Here is a 17,481-nt window from a genome sequence, read left to right on the forward strand (position 1 = left end):
GGGTTAATTTGGGCCTCCTGAAGCTGTACGTGGCAGCTGTTGATCCTTTCCTGACGCTGGTTTCCAGTGCATCTATTTCTACCTGATCCCCGGTGATAAAGCTGAAATGACATATGATGTGCGCGCGTGCGTTTGAAATGTCCAGTCTGGTGACTCCATCCTCGGTCTCAGGCATTTTTGTCTTGCTTAGGTGCTCTGCCCACGTGGTGCCAGGAGACCTGCCTAGCAGTGTCCCAAACCAGCCTCATAAATGCAGGCTCTGACCCACTACTGACAGTAGCTACCCTCTTGTGGCCCCCATGTGAGATGCTGGATGGAGAATCCAGGTTAAATCATTTTGTCTGGCCAGAGTCTTGGCAGCAGGACATACTGCGGGTGGGAAGTGGTCCCTTGCATCCTCAAGAGTCTTGGGACACTTTACAGATCACGGATAGCAATCTTTCCATTCTTCACTGAAATGCAGCCACCTCTGGGGTGGAGGGCAGCAGCCATCGTGGTGTGGAGGGAGAGGAAGGATTGGCAGGGAACCCTTACACGTATGAGATCTTCAGTGTACATGGAGACTAGAGAGGCCCTTATCTGACAGACCCATGCGCAGGGAGCTGCAGGGAATCCCAGTGTGTCTGCCTTGCAGGGTTCTAGGCATTTCATATCTGGAGCTAAGCCCCTCAGCCCCGAGGTGGCTCGGGAATTGGAATGCTGTGGAATCCATGGTGCCTTGAGAGGAAAACCTGGCAGAAAGGCGCATTCTTCCCTTGCCAAAGGGTGTGTGAACCCCGTTAGCCTGGTGGTGGCGGTGTAAATGATGCTGGGAGCTGTGTCTCTCGGTGTCTGGGGACAGCTGGGCCCGGCTGGCTCCGGAGCGATGCCAGCAGGACGGGGTGTGAATTGTGCAAACGCCACGTAACCTGCTGGGTTCCGTGAGTGCCCCTAGAAACTTGGGGCCTGATCCTGCCTGGTGCTGGCACCCCAAGGACTTTGCAATGGTGAAAGCAGAATGAAAGAGGAGGGGGAGCTGTGGGTGGGTCACTGCTACCCCAAGCCAGGGAGAGGCCACTGCTGTTAGCTGGGCCTCCCCCTGCTCCCACTTACTATAACCCCTGCTTCAGCGGTGGCTCCGAGGATCAAATGCTGCCCTTGGTGATGCATATGGAGTCAATGGTTATGAGGGGTGTGAATCTGAGATGAGAGTCTGACCGCTGGGGTCTAATCCATCCACTGAAGCCTAAGGCGTCTCTCCAGGGATGGACTTGGCCCAGGGACATCTAAGGGCACAACTGAGACTAAACCTGCAGGAGAAGAGAAATGCAGCGCAGGAGAAATCATCTCTCTAAAGCAGTGGTTGCCAAACTGGGGTTCGCGAACTGTTACAGGGGGTTCTCAGGAAAACATTCCCTAATGGCGGACAGAGCTGTCCCTAGGGACCCCGGGCAGCCCGGGGCCAGCAGCCCGGAGCCCCTGGACTTCCAAGAGCTAAGCAGATCAAAGCAAGCATCTCGATCACACTGAGGAGATCTAAACTTCAAGACTCCTTATAAGAAATGGAAAGGGAGGTGGATATTTTTTGCTGTTTTTAAAATGAAATAGGCAGCTAGTGTTTTTAAAATTATTATGAAGAACAAGTTTAAGCTTTGTTGTAACGTGCGTTATTTGCCTGGACTGCCCAAGACCTGACTGCTTGTGTAGGAGGAACTCTTTGAGTTGGCTTCTTAAATCCCTTCCTGCTGTTTCACATCTGACACTCCTTGATGAAACATAGGAGCCTTGTCTTATAACAGGCTTATTCAGAGTGATACAAGCTACGAAAGTGAGATCTTGGAAGAGTGTTGCCGTTTTCATAATGTAATAAAAATACTGTAATGATAAATAATAATTAATAATAGTGTCATAAAAACAAATTTTATATTTCCAAGATCACGGCTTTTATAATTTATACTCAGGTAAAGGAGAAAATCCCTGGAAATAGTCATTTTTAAGAGGGGGTTTGCGAGACTTGACATTTTGGTGAAAGGGGTTCACAGGTTGTTAAAGTTTGGGAACCACGGCTCTTAAGCCATAAGCCATCTTCCCTTCCCACCCCCAGATGAGTCATTCCAGAGGGAGGGGGTTGGGGAGGAAGAGTCCCTAAGCGAGGCAATCCGAGTGAGGGGGTGAAGCTTCCAGCATGGCTGGGAATGGAGGAAGTGGGCGAGGGGAGACACGGATTCCTCAGCTGGGTCTTCACGTCCCATCAGACCGGCTTCCTCGCGGGTGGAATGGACCAAAGCCAGGGAGGATGCTAAGGGATCAGAGTAGAAAACAGAATAATCCATGAAGTCCTGCCAGATGTTCCCTGTCTGATCCCTGATGCTCCTTCCTTTTCCTCTCCACCCTTTATTATCATCATTATTTATTTCTATTGTGATTGTGCCAGGGTGCTAGGTGCTGTACAAAAACAGAGCAAAAAGATGGTCCCTGCCCCACAGATCTTACAGTCTAATCCCATTACAACTACAAGCCTCTATTGAGCCTTCCCAGCCTGTTAGGGGATGCTGTGAAGGCCAAAACTATAACAGGGTACAAGAAAGAACTAGATAAGTTCATGGAGGATAGGTCCATCAATGGCTATCAGCCAGGATCCACTCCCGGCTCCAGCTCCAGTGTCGGGGAGGGCGTGGACAGGGGTAGGGAGAGGCACAAGGTAAAAAGTTTGGTGACCTCTGTCCTAGGGGATGGCTGGGAGCATGTTTGCCCGTGTGTGTAGACAGAGATGTGCTAGATTTGTTTGAGCTAGTGCATTAGAAATAGCGGCGTAGCCGGGGTAGCACCAGTGGCAGCTCTGGCTAGCCGCCTGCGTACATACCAAGGTGGGCCGGGTGGATTTGCACTCAGGCAGCGAGTCCGAGCTGCCGTCTGCGCTACCCCGGGCTACGCTGCTATTTCTAGCACACTAGCTTGTGAGCAGAGCTAGCACGTCTGTCTACATGTGCCGTGTAGATGTGTCCTTAGAGGGATAGCTTGCAATTCCGTCACAGTCCTCGCTACGCCGCTGGAACGAAAAACCAAAACGGTTCCATTCTGACAATGCCCCGTTTGGACATTCTTGAAACATTTTCCCCATGTTTTTCCTCCCCTAAAATGAATTTCCTCACAATTGAGAGGAAATGGCATTTCCCTACGGAAAACTCTAGACTGACTCTCCTGGCCAGTCCAGCTGCATCTTCCAAGCCTGTTGAAACCATTGAAGTAGTCTTATTGCTAGCTGCATGGGTACTAGGCGGTTTCTCCCCCCGGTCCTCCCCTCACAACCAGTGCTCCTGCGTGTGCAGACAGCTGATTGCTCATTGCATTCTCCATCACTGGCGATTTTCAACCGAGATTAGCTATCTTTCGAAAAGATCTGCTCTAGTTCCAACCGGAATTTGTTTGGGGCAGTTCTCCTGGCCTGTGTTATACGGGAGGTCAGACCCGACGGTCAAGTGGTCCCGTCTGGCTTTAGAATCTATGAATTGTGCTGACGTGTGGGCGGGGAAGGGGAAGAGAAGCCGCCATGTGATCCTCCCAGGGGAACTGCCGAGAGTGGCTGTGGCAGGACAAAGAGTGATTAGGCCCAGAAGCGTTCTGCTGAGCTCAATGTTTATCCTGCTTTCAACAGGAAGCAATCTGGGGGGGCCGGGGGGGGGGGGGGGGTGAGCTTTGTTGGAAAAAGGGGAACAGTCGCGATGGGATCTTCTATTAGGCGACAGTCTCACCCGTGTGCTCTGCAGTGCGAGCTCCCGATTACAACATGCTGTGGATAAAACACTGTTGCATCACAGACAGGGCCGGTGCAACCCATTAGGCGACCTAGGCGGTTGCCGAGGGCACTACAATTTGGGGGGAGGCGACCGCGGGGGTATTTCGGCGGCGGGACCTTCCGCCTCTGTGGGGGAGCGGCATTTCGGGGCGGGACCTTCCGCCGCCTAGGGTGGCAGAAAAGCTGGCAGCGCTCCTGATCACAGGCTATGCCTGGGTTAGTCCAAGTGAACAATGGTTTAAACGCTTTGTCCCGTTCGTTCCCTTTGTGTGTTTAACTCTCCTGGGACAACGAAATCCGGCCCCAGCTGGTTTAATTTTCCTCACATACCAGCGTCTTGTTGCAAGGATGGGTTACAAACGCTGCAGGGCAAGGTTTAAATCTGGATTTAAAATCTTCAAGGATCAAGGCCCAGATCCTCAAAGGTCGTTAGGTGCCTAAAATACCTCTGAGGATCTGGGCCCCAGTTCCCATTGTTGTACCAGAGTGAATAATGACCGGTCCGCTAAGGGAATTTCTCTGGCTGTGACTGAAGCAGATTCAGCCCAACGTTGCAAATGTCTCTAACTTATAGTTTTGTAAGCTTCTTTCCCTGTCCTCCCCCACCCCTGAGCATTTGGCTTAAACTCTCTGCTGATGTCTCTTTAAAGTAGCATCTCCTTACGGTTGTACAGTTTTGCATTTTGGGCTTCCGTGCCATCAGGGTCATGTATTATGTCTGTTCTCAGCCGGAGTGATGCTAGCAGCAGAAGGCTCAGGAAAGTCCGCTTCGGTGTTTAAAAATCCCTTGCTCTCAATTGCATTTGACAGTTTATACCAGGTGTAAAATGCTTTGCGCCTGTGTCCGCTTTCCAACCAGTAGAGGTGCAGACATTCTCCTGGGGGATGCCCCATAAGGCAGAGTTATGGGAAGTATTTCCAAATGCACAGTTCCCATGGCCTGCGTCCAGCTGGCCGGCTGGTTATTACTGCTGGCACATGTCATAACCTAGGCCACTCAGCCCTTATGTAAATCACATGTGGAACCAGGAATCCCCCCCCCCCCCCCAAAACTGACAGTAAATGCTTCTCATCCTTTGGCTTTTGCATGTGTATGTGTAGAATTCCTCGGTAGAATGAGCCAGCCCCACAGCTGGTGCAGAGGAGATTCGGTCCATTGATGTTCATAGATCCATTTACTTAATGATGCTACACTGCGCTTCGGAGAGGAAGGATGGTCTAGTGGTTAGGGAACTACCTAGACTTTGGGAGACCTAGGTTCAGTTCCCTACTCTGCAACAGACTTCCTGTGTGACCTTGGGCCAATCATTTAGCCTCTCTGTGTCAGTTCCCAAAGGATAAAATAGGGATTCTAGCAAGGATAAAATGGGGATTCTAGCACTGCTTTCCCTCATGGGAGGGTTGTGAAGGTAAATGTATTGTGAGATGTTCAGCTCCCACAGTAAGGGGTGGCTGACTAGATGGACACTAGCCGAGGATGTAGCTAAGGGTACGTCTATACCCAGCCGCTAGTTCGGCGGCTGGCAATCGAACTTCTGGGTTCGACTTATCGCGTCTTGTCTGGACGCGATAAGTCGAACCCGGAAGTGCTCGCCGTCGACTGCGGTACTCCAGCTCGGCGAGAGGAGTACCGCGGAGTCGACGGGGGAGCCTGCCTGCCGCGTGTGGACCGAGGTAAGATCGAACTAAGGTACTTTGAACTTCAGCTACGTTATTCACGTAGCTGAAGTTGCGTACCTTAGTTCGATTTGGGGGGTTAGTGTAGACCAAGCCTTAGTTTCATAGCATTTTAGCCACATACTACGTTGCAATGGACAACGTAAAGTGTTTTGTAATAGAACCGAAAGAACTCATGGTGCCAAATTTAGAAGATGCTCATAGATTCCCAGGCCAGAAAGGACCATTGTGATCATCTAGTCTGACCTCCTGTCTAGCTCAGGCCAGAAAATGGCCCCAGAATTATTCCTAGAGCAGATCTCTTAGAAAAACGTCCCATCTTGATTTAAAAATTGCCAGTGATGGAGAATCCACCACAACTCTGGGTAAATTGATCCTGTGGTTAATTCTCCTCACTGTTAAAAATGGACGCCTTATTCCAGTCCGAATTTGTCTAGCTTCAATTTCCAGCCATTGGATAGTTTTGTACCTTGCTCTGCTCGGTTGACAAGCTCAAGAATTGTGGTTCTAAGTATAATGAGAACGTGAAACCTCTGAGGTTCCAGGTCCACTTGGTGCTGGCAAAATGCAAGTTTGATCCTGCTTAATGTTTTAACTAGTTCTTACCCCCAGCCATCCTAGTATTGTAATAGGGCAAGGAGAATACGTTCACCTAGGCCTCTTTGGGCCAGATCTTCTGCTGCTGTAAATCAACGCAGCTCCTCTACAATCTAGTTTACTTAGCACAGTTTCCACTATGTTAGAAATGTAATTTTAAAAAAAAATCCCTTAGAAAAACAAAGGTTGAAACTCAGAGTGGGGGCGGAGGAATGTTCATGAGACTGCACAAAACATCAGGCAATTTGTCTTCATGGAAGTCTGAACCCCGGTAGGAGCAGGGGCGGCTCTATGTATTTTGCCGCACCAAGCACGGCAGGCAGGCGGCTTTCGGCGGCATGCCTGCGGGAGGTCCGCCGGTCCCACGCCTTTGGCATATCCGCTGCCGAATTGCCGCCGAAACCGCGGGACCAGCGGACCTCCTGCAGGCATGCCGTCGAAGGCAGCCTGACTGCTGCCCTCATGGCGACCGGCAGGCCGCCTCCCGCTTGCTGCGCTGGTGCCTGGAGCCGCCCTGGGCAAGACTCCCCCTCTCCAATGCAACTTTTTCCCCAGAGATTCTGGTCTCTACAGCTGGTGGTTCGGATTTAAAAATGTTATTAAGATGATGTTTAAAAAAAAAAGTGAACGGTACAGAGTTTAAGCATAGAAGTTTCTGGTTATCAGGGAATAATGTACAGATTATTGAGGGGTGCGAAGTTCGGTTTAAGATCGGGTGGCGTAAGGAATACATAACCCCAATATCCCCGATTGGGGGTAAAAGGTTGATGGGGCAAAGTACAGACATTGAGATATGAGGGTATGATGTTCATATAATGGCTATGTTCGGGTGTGGAGTATAATGAGTGGATATGATGATGAGGATGGGTTGACCCTCATTTGGTGAGATTTAATGTTCAGGGAAAGCAGTAAAAAGTCCTGTGGCACCTTATAGACTAACAGAAGTATTGGAGGATGAGCTTTCGTGGGTGAATACCCACTTCATCGGGTGCATGTAGTGGAAATTTCCAGAGGCAGGTATAAATATGCAAGCAAGAGTCAGGCTAGAGATAACGAGGTTAGTTCAATCAGGGAGGATGAGGCCTTCTTCTAGCAGTTGAGGTGTGAACACCAATGTTCAGGGAGTTTATGGTTCCAGTTCATATGATCCAATGGAGAAGTCTCTTGGAAACGGCTCTGTTTCCCCCACGATTGAGTGGAAACACGGAGGTTGCAGAGTGCTTTATGTTGGACACCTAGAAACCAATGCCCCCCAAATTAGCGTTGACTTTTGAAATAATAGCAATCCTTTGCTCTTATCGAGTGCTTTGCACCAGTAGATCTCAAAGGGCTTCACCAAGGAGGTGAGTCTCATTGTCCCCACTGCACAGATATCAGCCATAACACATCATTTGTATGAGGGTAGCTCGGGGAGGTCCTGGTCAGGGATCAGGGCCCCAGTGTGCTGCAGAGGCGTGTAATGAAAAGATAGTCCCTGCCCCAAGGAGTTTACAATCTAAGCATGTATCAAGGGACAAAAGGTAAACCCAGAAGAGGAGGGGAAGTGAAAGGATCCTGTCTGATATAACAGGGCAGTGGTCGGACCACTCTCTGCCTGGTTTCCCCAATTGTAAAGGGGCCGGGCAATGATTCTTACCTATCTTGGAAAGCGCTGGATTAAAAACACGTTACACAAGTGCTGATGCACTGGTGGCGGATGAGTGTAAACGCTCCCGTGTTGCTTCTCACCCTCAGCCAGCCTGCTGGGTCTGAAAAGCAGCATTGTTGCCTAATGACGCCGTAGCTGATCTTAGCCCCATGGCCAAGCAGGCTGTGCAAGGAGAAACCTGCTCTGCAGAATTCATCTCTGCTGGCCAATACCAAGAGCTGCCGCTCCCACCCGGGGCTGCCGCCTGTGTGACCTTAGCTCAGCGGCTGCTGTTACACATTTTAATCCTGTTCCTTCCTGGGAACACGTTTCAGACCCCCCCAGATGTTGTCCAGGAGTCGGAGCTTTGTGACCGAAATCTGGCTTTCCACGTGTACAGTTAAGCGACGTGTGCCTGAAATCTTGCATTCCTTTTGGGCTGCCTTACCGGCCACACCCCCAGCCTGTCCCATGTGTTTGAGGTCATTCCCCTTCCCACACCTTTGCTATTTCTTTCCGCCTGCAGGGCCGTTGTTTTCAGCAGCAACCTTGTTTTCATTCCCTGAACCCCACAGGTGGTAAAGCTGGGCCCGATCGGCAGCTCGTGTAAACCGGTCTAGATCCATTGACTTCAATAGAGCTGCACCCGTCCACACCAGCTGAGGGTCTGGCCCTCTATGTGCACTTACTCCACTTGGCTTTGGGGGGCAAACGCCCTCGTCCAGGCTGGGTGTCCGACTTTCTTTCCTAACTCGATCAAAACACCCCTTGGCTTCAAAATGCTCGGCTCTCCAGGAGCGCAGCTCCCTGGTGGGGGAGCCTGGGGTCCGATTCGGTGGTGGTGTAAATGGAGGTGAGCGTTACACATTGGGGTGCGGCGTGCGCAGGTGCCAGCGGTGATGTGACTTGCTCCAATTCATGGGCTGTCAAAAGAAGGGTGACCAGCCGGCTAGAAGGGAGGCGTGGCAAGAAAAGCAAGGACAAGAGGGCGTGAGAGAGAGACAGATCCTGATCTCGGTGTAATCTGGAGTCACCCCGTTAAAGCCAGTGGAGTTCTTGTGGATGTGCCTCAATGCAACGGGGTTCAGAATACGGCCCAGACTGAGTTGGTGGCTTTATCTTATGCCCTTCGGTCAGCTGTTTTGTCCATGCTCCCTACGCCGTGGTATTTGCCCGCCTTCCACGTAAAATCAGTAGCAACAGCAAAGCCCCTAGTGGACTCCATGGGGTCTACATACACTTGGGCTTTATGCTTCTCTTTATTGTTGTTTGTATTACGGTAGCACCTGGGAGGCCCATGATGCTAAACTCTCTGCCAACACATCACAAGAAGGTCCCTGCCCCACAGAGCTTGCAATCAAAGTATCAGACTCCTCCTCTCGCTGGTGGAGCTGCTCCTGATTGGTGAGAGGAGAATCACACCCGCTAACACTATGTCTAGACCAAGTAGACACCAGGAGCGTCATAGACTTTGTCCCTTACTTCGGCTCCTTCATCCCTCGGTAGGAGTCCCATTGAAGACAGTGGGATTTACCGCAAGGATGATCTTCTCCGTTATGTTTACAATACGCTGGCTAAGGGACAAACTAGGTATCAGGCCCTGTGAGATTGAAGTGCATAGACCTTTTCATCTCCTCGCTGCCCTGGATGCTCCATTGCATTGCCCATGATTGTTCCCTTGTCTGGCAAACTTTGGGGGGTGGTAGGCAATGGAGATCCTGGCTGCTGAGAAGAGATTCAGTGGGGCCAAATCCTGCTGTCAGTTTTACTGGTGTAAATTCAAAGTAACCCCACTCAAGGCAGTGGAATTATTCCAGATTTATCCTCTCGTGGCTGAGATCTGAATCTGCCCAGTGTGTGAACCGGAGGGAGGTGTGTTGAGCTGAAAGAAACTTCAGATCAACAGGGCTGGATTCTGATCTCATTTACATCGATGCAAAACCAGAGTCACTCCATTAAAGGAACCTACTCCAGATTAACTCTGTTGTACCTGAGATCAGGATCTGTAGGATTCCTGAATGCACTGTTCAGTGGAGGTGAAGTATAGGGTGGGTTAGGGTGAATAGGGTGCTGGGTCAGGAGACAGGACACTTGCTTCTATTCCTAGCTCTAACATGGGCAGATCACCTTTCTTCTCAGTGCCTCAATTTCCCCATGTGTAAAATGGGTATAATGATCCCAGCCTTCCTTTGGAAGGTGCAGTGAGATCTGTGGATGGGAAGCATGATGAAGGCATAAACGAAAACCCTCCCTCTTGCAGGTGGAAAGTGGTATAAGCGGCACCTGACCTACCGGATCGTGAACTGGCCTTGGTATCTGCCCCAGCACCAGGTGCGGCTGGCGGTGAAGGCAGCTTTCGATCTCTGGAGCAACGTCTCATCCTTGGTGTTCTGGGAGGTGCTGGACGGCCCTGCTGACATCCGCCTGGCTTTCTTCCACGGCGACCACAACGATGGACTCAGCAACGCCTTCGATGGGCCAGGTGCTAATCGCTCCCTCATCGTAAGCTTCTCTTTTACACCGGGGGCTCTTACCAGGCAGCGAGCGAGGGAGGGAGGGGTGGGAAGGGGAAGAGGCTTGTGATCCTCCAGTGCTGCCCCCATGGGCAGATCGGCTTAGTGTATCTGGCCAGGACTAGCGCGCGATGGCTGAAGGAGAAGAATGGGCCTGACGCATCATTCTGGGCTGTCCTATGTAAGACATGGGGGGGTCCTTCTCTGCTTGGCACGGGTGAGGCCTCATATGGAGCGCTGTGTTCAATCCTTCACGATAGATGGGGACAAATTGGAAAAAGTCCAGAGGAGGGCGACAAACATGATCAATGGTTTAGAAAACCTGACCAGTGAGCAAAGGCTAAAAAAACCAGACATGTTTAATCCAGAGACAAGACTGACCTGATAACAGTCTTCAGATATGTTAAGGGCGGTTATAAACAGAACTGTGATCAATAGTTCTTCTTAGCACAATGGAACAAACAGCCTAGGGAAGTCATGGAAGTTCTACACCGGAGGTTTTCAAAAGGAGGCTGGAGAGCCATCTGTCTTGGATGGTTTAGTCACAACAAATCCTGCATCTTGGCAGGAGGTTAGACTAGATGACCCTGGTGGTTCCTTCTAACCCTGGGGCTCTATGATTCGATGTCTACTGGAGGTAGGACACAAAGTTACGGGCTTGATCTGCAGCAAGGAAGACTTGGGTTAGCTATTAGGAAAAATCTTCTCACTCTCAGGGGCGTTTAGCTCTGGAACAGGCTTCCATGGAAGGTTGTGGAATCCCCATCATTAGAAGTTGCACAAACACCTGTCAGGGCTGGTCTAGCTTTACTGGGTCCTGCCTCAGCACAGGGGCCTGGACTCGATCGCTCGTTGAGGTCCCTTCCAGCCCTGCATTTATGATTCTGTCTCTCTGATTTCACTCTGGTGCAAGCTCCACTGGCTTGGATGGAGTTCCTCCTGGTTTACACAGGGTAAGTGAGAGCAGAATTGGGGCCACGCTGTCCAATGGAAACAGAGGCAGGGATTTAGGGGGGTAGAATGTAATCTTTATTTAGCTGGAGTTTGGGTAGGACACTGGGACTAACTACGCAAGTGCCTTTGTCTCACTCCTGTCTACGTACTGAACAACACTAGTGCTGCAAAGTGTGCCCTGAGATCTTTCCTGGACACAGGCTCTCAAGGACTTGGGACAGATTCTCAAATGGTGTAAATCAGCGTAGCTCCCCTGACTTTGACGGACCTAGGTTAATATACACCAGGCATGGATCTGTGCCCTACTTTTTATTTCTCCTCCGAAGCTGGCTAGCGGTAAGGTGTGGGCCTCTCATTTCTGGGGTGAGGCTACAAATTCCACGCCTTCGAAACCTGAGGTTAGCTGCAGATATTTATTCCTACTGTCCTGGCAGACTCAGTGAGAGGTCAAGGACAGAACAGGAGGTTTGGCATGAGTTGCTTCTATAGGTAGCTTCTCCCCATCACTGAGGAAGCAAATTTTCCCTGCCTAATACATTCCCTGGTCTTCTACCTTTGGGGCTGTCTGTCTCCCACCAGTGTTCTCTCACTAGCTGCCACTGTATCCAGAGGTGGTGTTAGCCCACTGGAGGGCCCCAAACAGGAATGTTTTTGCCCCCCCTTACACCTCGCCCACCCCCTAAAAATACTAATTGCGTTATTTCCACAACTCAAAAAGTTTACCAGCACAGCCCGTACTAATATACTTGTTAAAAAGTCCATGTTAAATAAGATTGATATTTTAGGGGTAATGCTAAATCTAAGCAATTGCTCAGTCTACGTATTCCTAGTGCCACCATGGACTTCATCCTTTGCCCTTTTGTGCCCAGACGTCCCTTGCCAATTGTAGAACAGGACTGGCACATGCATGTGACCTTTGCGTCAGTTGTAACCGCCTCCGCTCCTCTCTTTCCACCAGGGGGCGCCCTGGCGCACGCGTTCTTCCCCCGCCGTGGGGAGGCGCACTTCGACAGCGACGAGCGATGGTCCCTGCACAGCGGCAAGGGTCGCAACCTGTTTGTGGTGGTAGCGCACGAGATCGGGCACACGCTGGGGCTGGAGCACTCACCCGTCAGGAGCGCCCTGATGTCTCCCTATTATAAGAAGCTGGGCAAGGACTTTGTGCTGAGCTGGGACGACATCCTTGCTGTCCAGAACCTGTACGGTGAGCACGGCTCTCCTGGCTCCCCTCTGTCATCTGTTGGCTTGCGTGTGTGTTCTCTCCCTGTGCTGCCCCAAGCTCTGCCCAGGTGGCTGACCCCGCAGGCATCGAGAGTGCTACCCAGAAAGACCACAGACGCAGTCTGGTGGCGAAGGCGCTCGGCCAGGTTTATTGTCAACGAAGTACGGTACTAGCGCCCCGTAGATTCTGCAGGTACACTAACACCTGTATGCCCATTACAATAGACCGGCTCAGTCAGCAGCGGGACTTTCTACTGCCCCCTAGGCTGGACAAAGGGTTAAGACAAGGTACCTTGACATTTATAGACGGAGACAAACAACTGGGATAAACAACTCACGTACCACCTGACGTGTTTCATGACATCTATTTGTTACCTCCTCTTGTTCCTTGTATCTTGGACAAAACATCCCTATTCATTGTTTTGTCAAACCAACTTCTCTTGTACTAGACTGGGGTGTATCTGTACTAGCCGGAATATCTTTATGTAAATATCTCGTGCCTAGTCAACTAGCAACAACTTTGCCAAGTTCATGTACTGCACAATGAACTTGTGAGCATCCGCTTTAATCCATGGCCTGACTTTGGTTCAGGCCTCAGATCTTGCAGCAGGCCCAGTCTGTGACTCGCTCTTTGTTACGCCCTCTTGTTTCAGCTAGAACCGGGTGAATGATGGCGCTTCTGGTTCTCTGGCAATTCTGAAAAGGTCAGGGATGGGTGGGGGCAGGGAATCGTTGTCTGATCAAAACCAAAAACTGTCCGAATTTCAGGTGACTTGAAAAGTAACAAAACATTGTTTCAGCGACATTGAAAAGTTTCATTTAGATTTTGACCATTTGAAAACATTTCTGATCTTAAAACAAAAAACAAAAAAACACGACGTTAAAGGAAATTTTGGGAAAAAAAGTTGCTTCAAACTGGAAAATTGAAATGTTTCAGGATTTGTGGATTTTGTTTTTAAACAAGTCAGTGAAACTGACGTGAATTTCCAAACTGTTTCGGGGTAGTCAAATCTGCATCTTTTGCGGAAAAAAATGTTTCAGCTGAAAAGGTTTACCCAGCTCTAGTTCCTTGGTCTAGTTCCTTGTTCATAACCTCACATCCAGATAAAAGCCTCGGGTGATATCTAAGTGCATCTGAAGACCACCCCTTTCCCTGGGTTTGCCGAAGCCCTGGGGGAACTCTTTGCCAGAGGATGTTGTGAAGGCCAAGACTATACAAGGGTTAAAAAAGAACTAGATACATTCATGGAGGATAGGTCCATCAATGGCTATTAGCCAGGATGGGCAGGGACGGTGTCCCTAGCCTCTGTTTGCCAGAAGCTGGGAATGGGCGACAGGGGATGGATCATTGGATGATCACCTGTTCTGTTCATTCCCTCTGGGGCACCTGGCATTGGGCACTGTCGGAAGACAGGATACTGGGCTAGATGGACCTTTGGTCTGACCCAGTCTGACTGTTCTTATGTTCTTATGGAAGCATCCCCTGTGCAGCCACTCTACACATCTCATGGTTTCCCTTTCCATCGCAGGAAAGCCTTCCAAGGGCTCAGCCGTGCGGCTTCCTGGGAAGTTATTTGCTCATTTCCAGGACTGGAGCCCTGATTTTCCAGGCGACGATCAGCTGCAGGGGAGCCTTGGCTCTTATTACTGCCAGTCCTTCTTCGACGCTATCACCATCGGTGAGTCTCCCACACGCAGCTGGAGCCCTCCCCCTGCTGCGCCGCCCAGCCCTCCCTCCCTTGTTGCTTGTCTTTTGTAGGTGTTCGAGATGGAAAAGACAGACTTATTAGACCCACTGGGCCGTTTCCCCTCCAGTTGGTGCTGGTGGAGGCAGTGGGGATCAAGTCTAGGGTACCATTGACAGGGTTGAGGAAGTAGCACGTGTGTGTCCCAAGGTGAGGTGCGCGGGGAAAGAGAGAGACATGCCAAGTGGGAGAACTGCTGTGTTGGCCGACACACCAAGGGTTGAACCGGGGACCTCCAGAACTAAAAGCAGACTGTGACAGACTCCTATCCTCTGCAGATCAGGCACAGAGGGGTAGATCTGTAGCACGCTCCCCAGTGGGATACCTAAGTACACATGGTAGCGAAGAAGAAGGTGTGAGGAGGGAGGAGTACAGAGGGACGGCAGAGTGGATGTAGTAGGAAATTATCTCAGTGATGCAGAGCCTTGAAGGTGAGGGCCAGAAGAATTAACTTGACGCAGGAGGAGAGAGACGATGTGGGTGAGGTGGTATCTTTTATTGGGCTGACTTCTGTTGGTGAAAGGCAGGCGAGGAAGGGGAGTAGCCTCGATGGAGCGACAGGAGAGGAAGACGCCTTCCACAACAGCAGTGTCTGTGGATTGAGAGAAGCTGGGGGTCATGGAGGGGCGGGTGGCTGCAGGGATCAGGGGGAGAGAGGACCGAAGGGTCAGTGCTGTTGGGTAGGGATGGGGTTTAGAATGGCGTAGCAGAGGAGCTGGCAGGGCTTGCACGGAGCCTGAATGTGCGGAGAGGAGAGTTGAGTCAAAGATGGCCTCGTGGTGAGGAGATGGGCAGGTGGAGTTGTGACTGGACAGGGAGCAGAGGACTTGGGAGGAAGTGGCGGGTTTGCCATGGCATGTTCAAGGTGCCTGCAAGGCACCCAGGTGGAGATGTCGGGGCAGAGAGCTGGAGCTGGCACACGTGGAGCTGGGGCTGGCCTTGGAGAAGATGAGCTTCCCCAGGGTGAGTGAGGAGCCTGAGTGTGGATCTCTGGGGGAAGAGGCAGATACGTTGGAGGGGCAGGAGAGAGGCCTTTGCTGTGTGGATTTGCACCTGCTGCTTTCTGTTCTGGGTGGGGCGCAGAGGGGGGCCCATTGGCTTGCAGAGATAGGACCCCCTGCTCAGGTTCGCAAGGCCATGCTCCCTCTAACTCGGTTCCCCCTTCTGCACAGATGCAGATCACAACCTTTACATCTTCAAAGGCCACCACTACTGGGTTGTGGCGAAGGGAGACAACGCCACCGACCCACAGCTGCTCCAGACCCGATGGGCAGAGCTCCCAGCTGGCATTGACGCGGCTGCTGTGTCGGAGGCAGACGGGAAATTCTACTTCTTCAAAGGTAGCCAGACCCAGATGAGGAGGAGCAAAAATCTCCCCCTTGTGGCTATGTCCTTGATCTGTCTGTCCATCCAGAGCATGGCCGGGTGCACCGGGCTCTAGACCGGGAGTCGGCACTCTGGGTTCTGTTCTTGCCTTCGCCGCTGACCTTGGGCAAGTCCCCTTTGCTTTGTTGCGCCTCAGTTTCCCCATCTGTAAAATGGGGAGAATGACACTCACCCTCTTTTGTGAAACTCTTTGAGATGTAGGGGTGGAAAGCACTTTACAAGTGCTAAGTGTTGTTGATTAGCAAGAGGCCAGTGCAGAGCTCTGAGCCCCGAGTGTTACGGGGACTCTGGCCGTGGTGTTAGGGACCGCGATGTAGTCCCCCATCTGACTGTGAACTGCTGCAGCGGGCTGACTTACTGGACATTTAAAGGGGCAGTTCAGGGTTGTTCGTGCAGGCCCAGGCACTCGGCTGCAAAAGAGAATGGATGTCAGTGTGACATTGGCTTGTAATTGTAACAGCTTGGAGGCTGTTCAGAATGGGGGCTTTGTTCTTACAGCAGGGTGGGGCCCAGCAGTCCCTCTTCCCTCCCTCCCCTCGCTTCCGCCCCTCCTTGCAGGGCTAGGATCAGAAACAGCCTGGGAGCGGGGAAGGCTCTTTGAAAAGAGTTTTTGTTTTTCTTCCCTTGCCATAACCCATAGTCCAGTTACCGAGTGCCCAGCCAGCCAGCCGGAGCTGAGGCCGATGGAGCAGTGGGAAATCAGCCCAGGTGCCGAGAGCCTGCGGTTGCAGGGGAAGGAGTTGCTGCTGTTCTTACTGTTTATTTGCATTGCCATAATCACTAGGGAGGGATCAGGACCCCAACTCTGTGTGCCAATGTAGTTGTACCGTGCTGAGCACAAGGGGGCCCAACCATAATACAAATTAATAATGATAACCCACCCGCCACTGGCAGCTGATAGCGCTTTGCAGGCGTCGCGGTGGAAAAGAAGAGGGCTGCAAAGGCAGGCCATAGCTACAAGGATTGTCAGGGAGGTTCTCCCTGTGCATGAGCAACCTTGCAAGGAAGGATGGTCTAGCGGTTAGAGCAGGTGGTGGAAGAGCTGGGTTCAATTCCTGCCCTGCCAGATTTCTTTCATGACCCGGGACAAATCACTTAGCCTCTCTGTGCCTCAGATCCTCATCTGTACCATGGGGATAACAGCGTGGCCTGGCCTCACAGAGGTGTGGGGAGGAGAAATACATCAGAGATTGTGGGGCGCTCGGACACTACGGTAACGGGTCTATAGTAGACAGCCAGAGTCCAGTGCCTTTAGCCAGCCATTGCAGAGATCTCAGTTTACAGCCCATCCCTGAGATCCTTGGTTTTGCTCCGGAACGATTGGTTTGGCATTGAGCTGGGGCCTCGGGCAGCAGGAACAGGAAGAGCAGGGTGATCTTGCCTCACCCCTGCCCTGGAGGGATCTCCTCACAATGGCTGAGAGAGGAGATCAGCCAGCAGCCCATTCAGTCCATCTCTAAGGAGGCCAGTTCCGCGGCATTCATCCACTAGGGCCTGCCTCATTTAGGCTGCATGCCCTTGGGGAGAGGGACTGTGTACTCCTCTGTCTACTGGATAGCACAAACCGCTCCATAAATCCCGGTCAGAGACTAGTTCTTCTCACGTGGGTTTCGGTCCCTGCCCTGGAAGATGTGAATGGCCCTGTATCCCCTTGCCAGCCCCTTCAGCCAGCCTCTCCGCCCCCTTCTGTTCAGGGGTGGGGCGATGGGAGTGGAAGACCTAGAGTTTATTGAGCTGGTTGGCCTGTCGGAATGGCTGCCCTATCTGCTGTGTGTCTGGCAAGTGACACGCGCGCTTTGGCACCGAGTAAATATAATTGGGGTAAGACAGGTGTTTGTAGCCTCGGACTTGAGAGACCTGGATTCAATTCTCCACTCTGCTACAGACTTCCTGAGACCTTGGGCAAGTCACTTAGCCTCTCTGCACCTCAGTTCCCCAGCTGTACCATGGAGATAACAGCCCTACCCTGCCTCACCAGGGTGTCGG

At 51.5% G+C, this 17,481-nt stretch overlaps 1 protein-coding gene across 1 annotated transcript in view; it reads left to right on the plus strand.

Moving 5' to 3' along the window:
• Positions 1-17,481, plus strand: part of MMP28 (matrix metallopeptidase 28) — a 44,900-nt gene that overhangs the window by 24,570 nt on the left and 2,849 nt on the right. The window contains exons 4-7 of the mRNA XM_034752847.1: positions 9,937-10,158; positions 12,102-12,347; positions 13,894-14,043; positions 15,282-15,449. Of these exons, the coding sequence (XP_034608738.1) occupies positions 9,937-10,158; positions 12,102-12,347; positions 13,894-14,043; positions 15,282-15,449 (786 nt within the window). The remainder of the gene's footprint in view (positions 1-9,936; positions 10,159-12,101; positions 12,348-13,893; positions 14,044-15,281; positions 15,450-17,481) is intronic.

Source organism: Trachemys scripta, chromosome 18 (assembly GCF_013100865.1).
Source record: "Trachemys scripta elegans isolate TJP31775 chromosome 18, CAS_Tse_1.0, whole genome shotgun sequence".
NCBI classification, from domain to species: Eukaryota; Metazoa; Chordata; order Testudines; family Emydidae; genus Trachemys; species Trachemys scripta.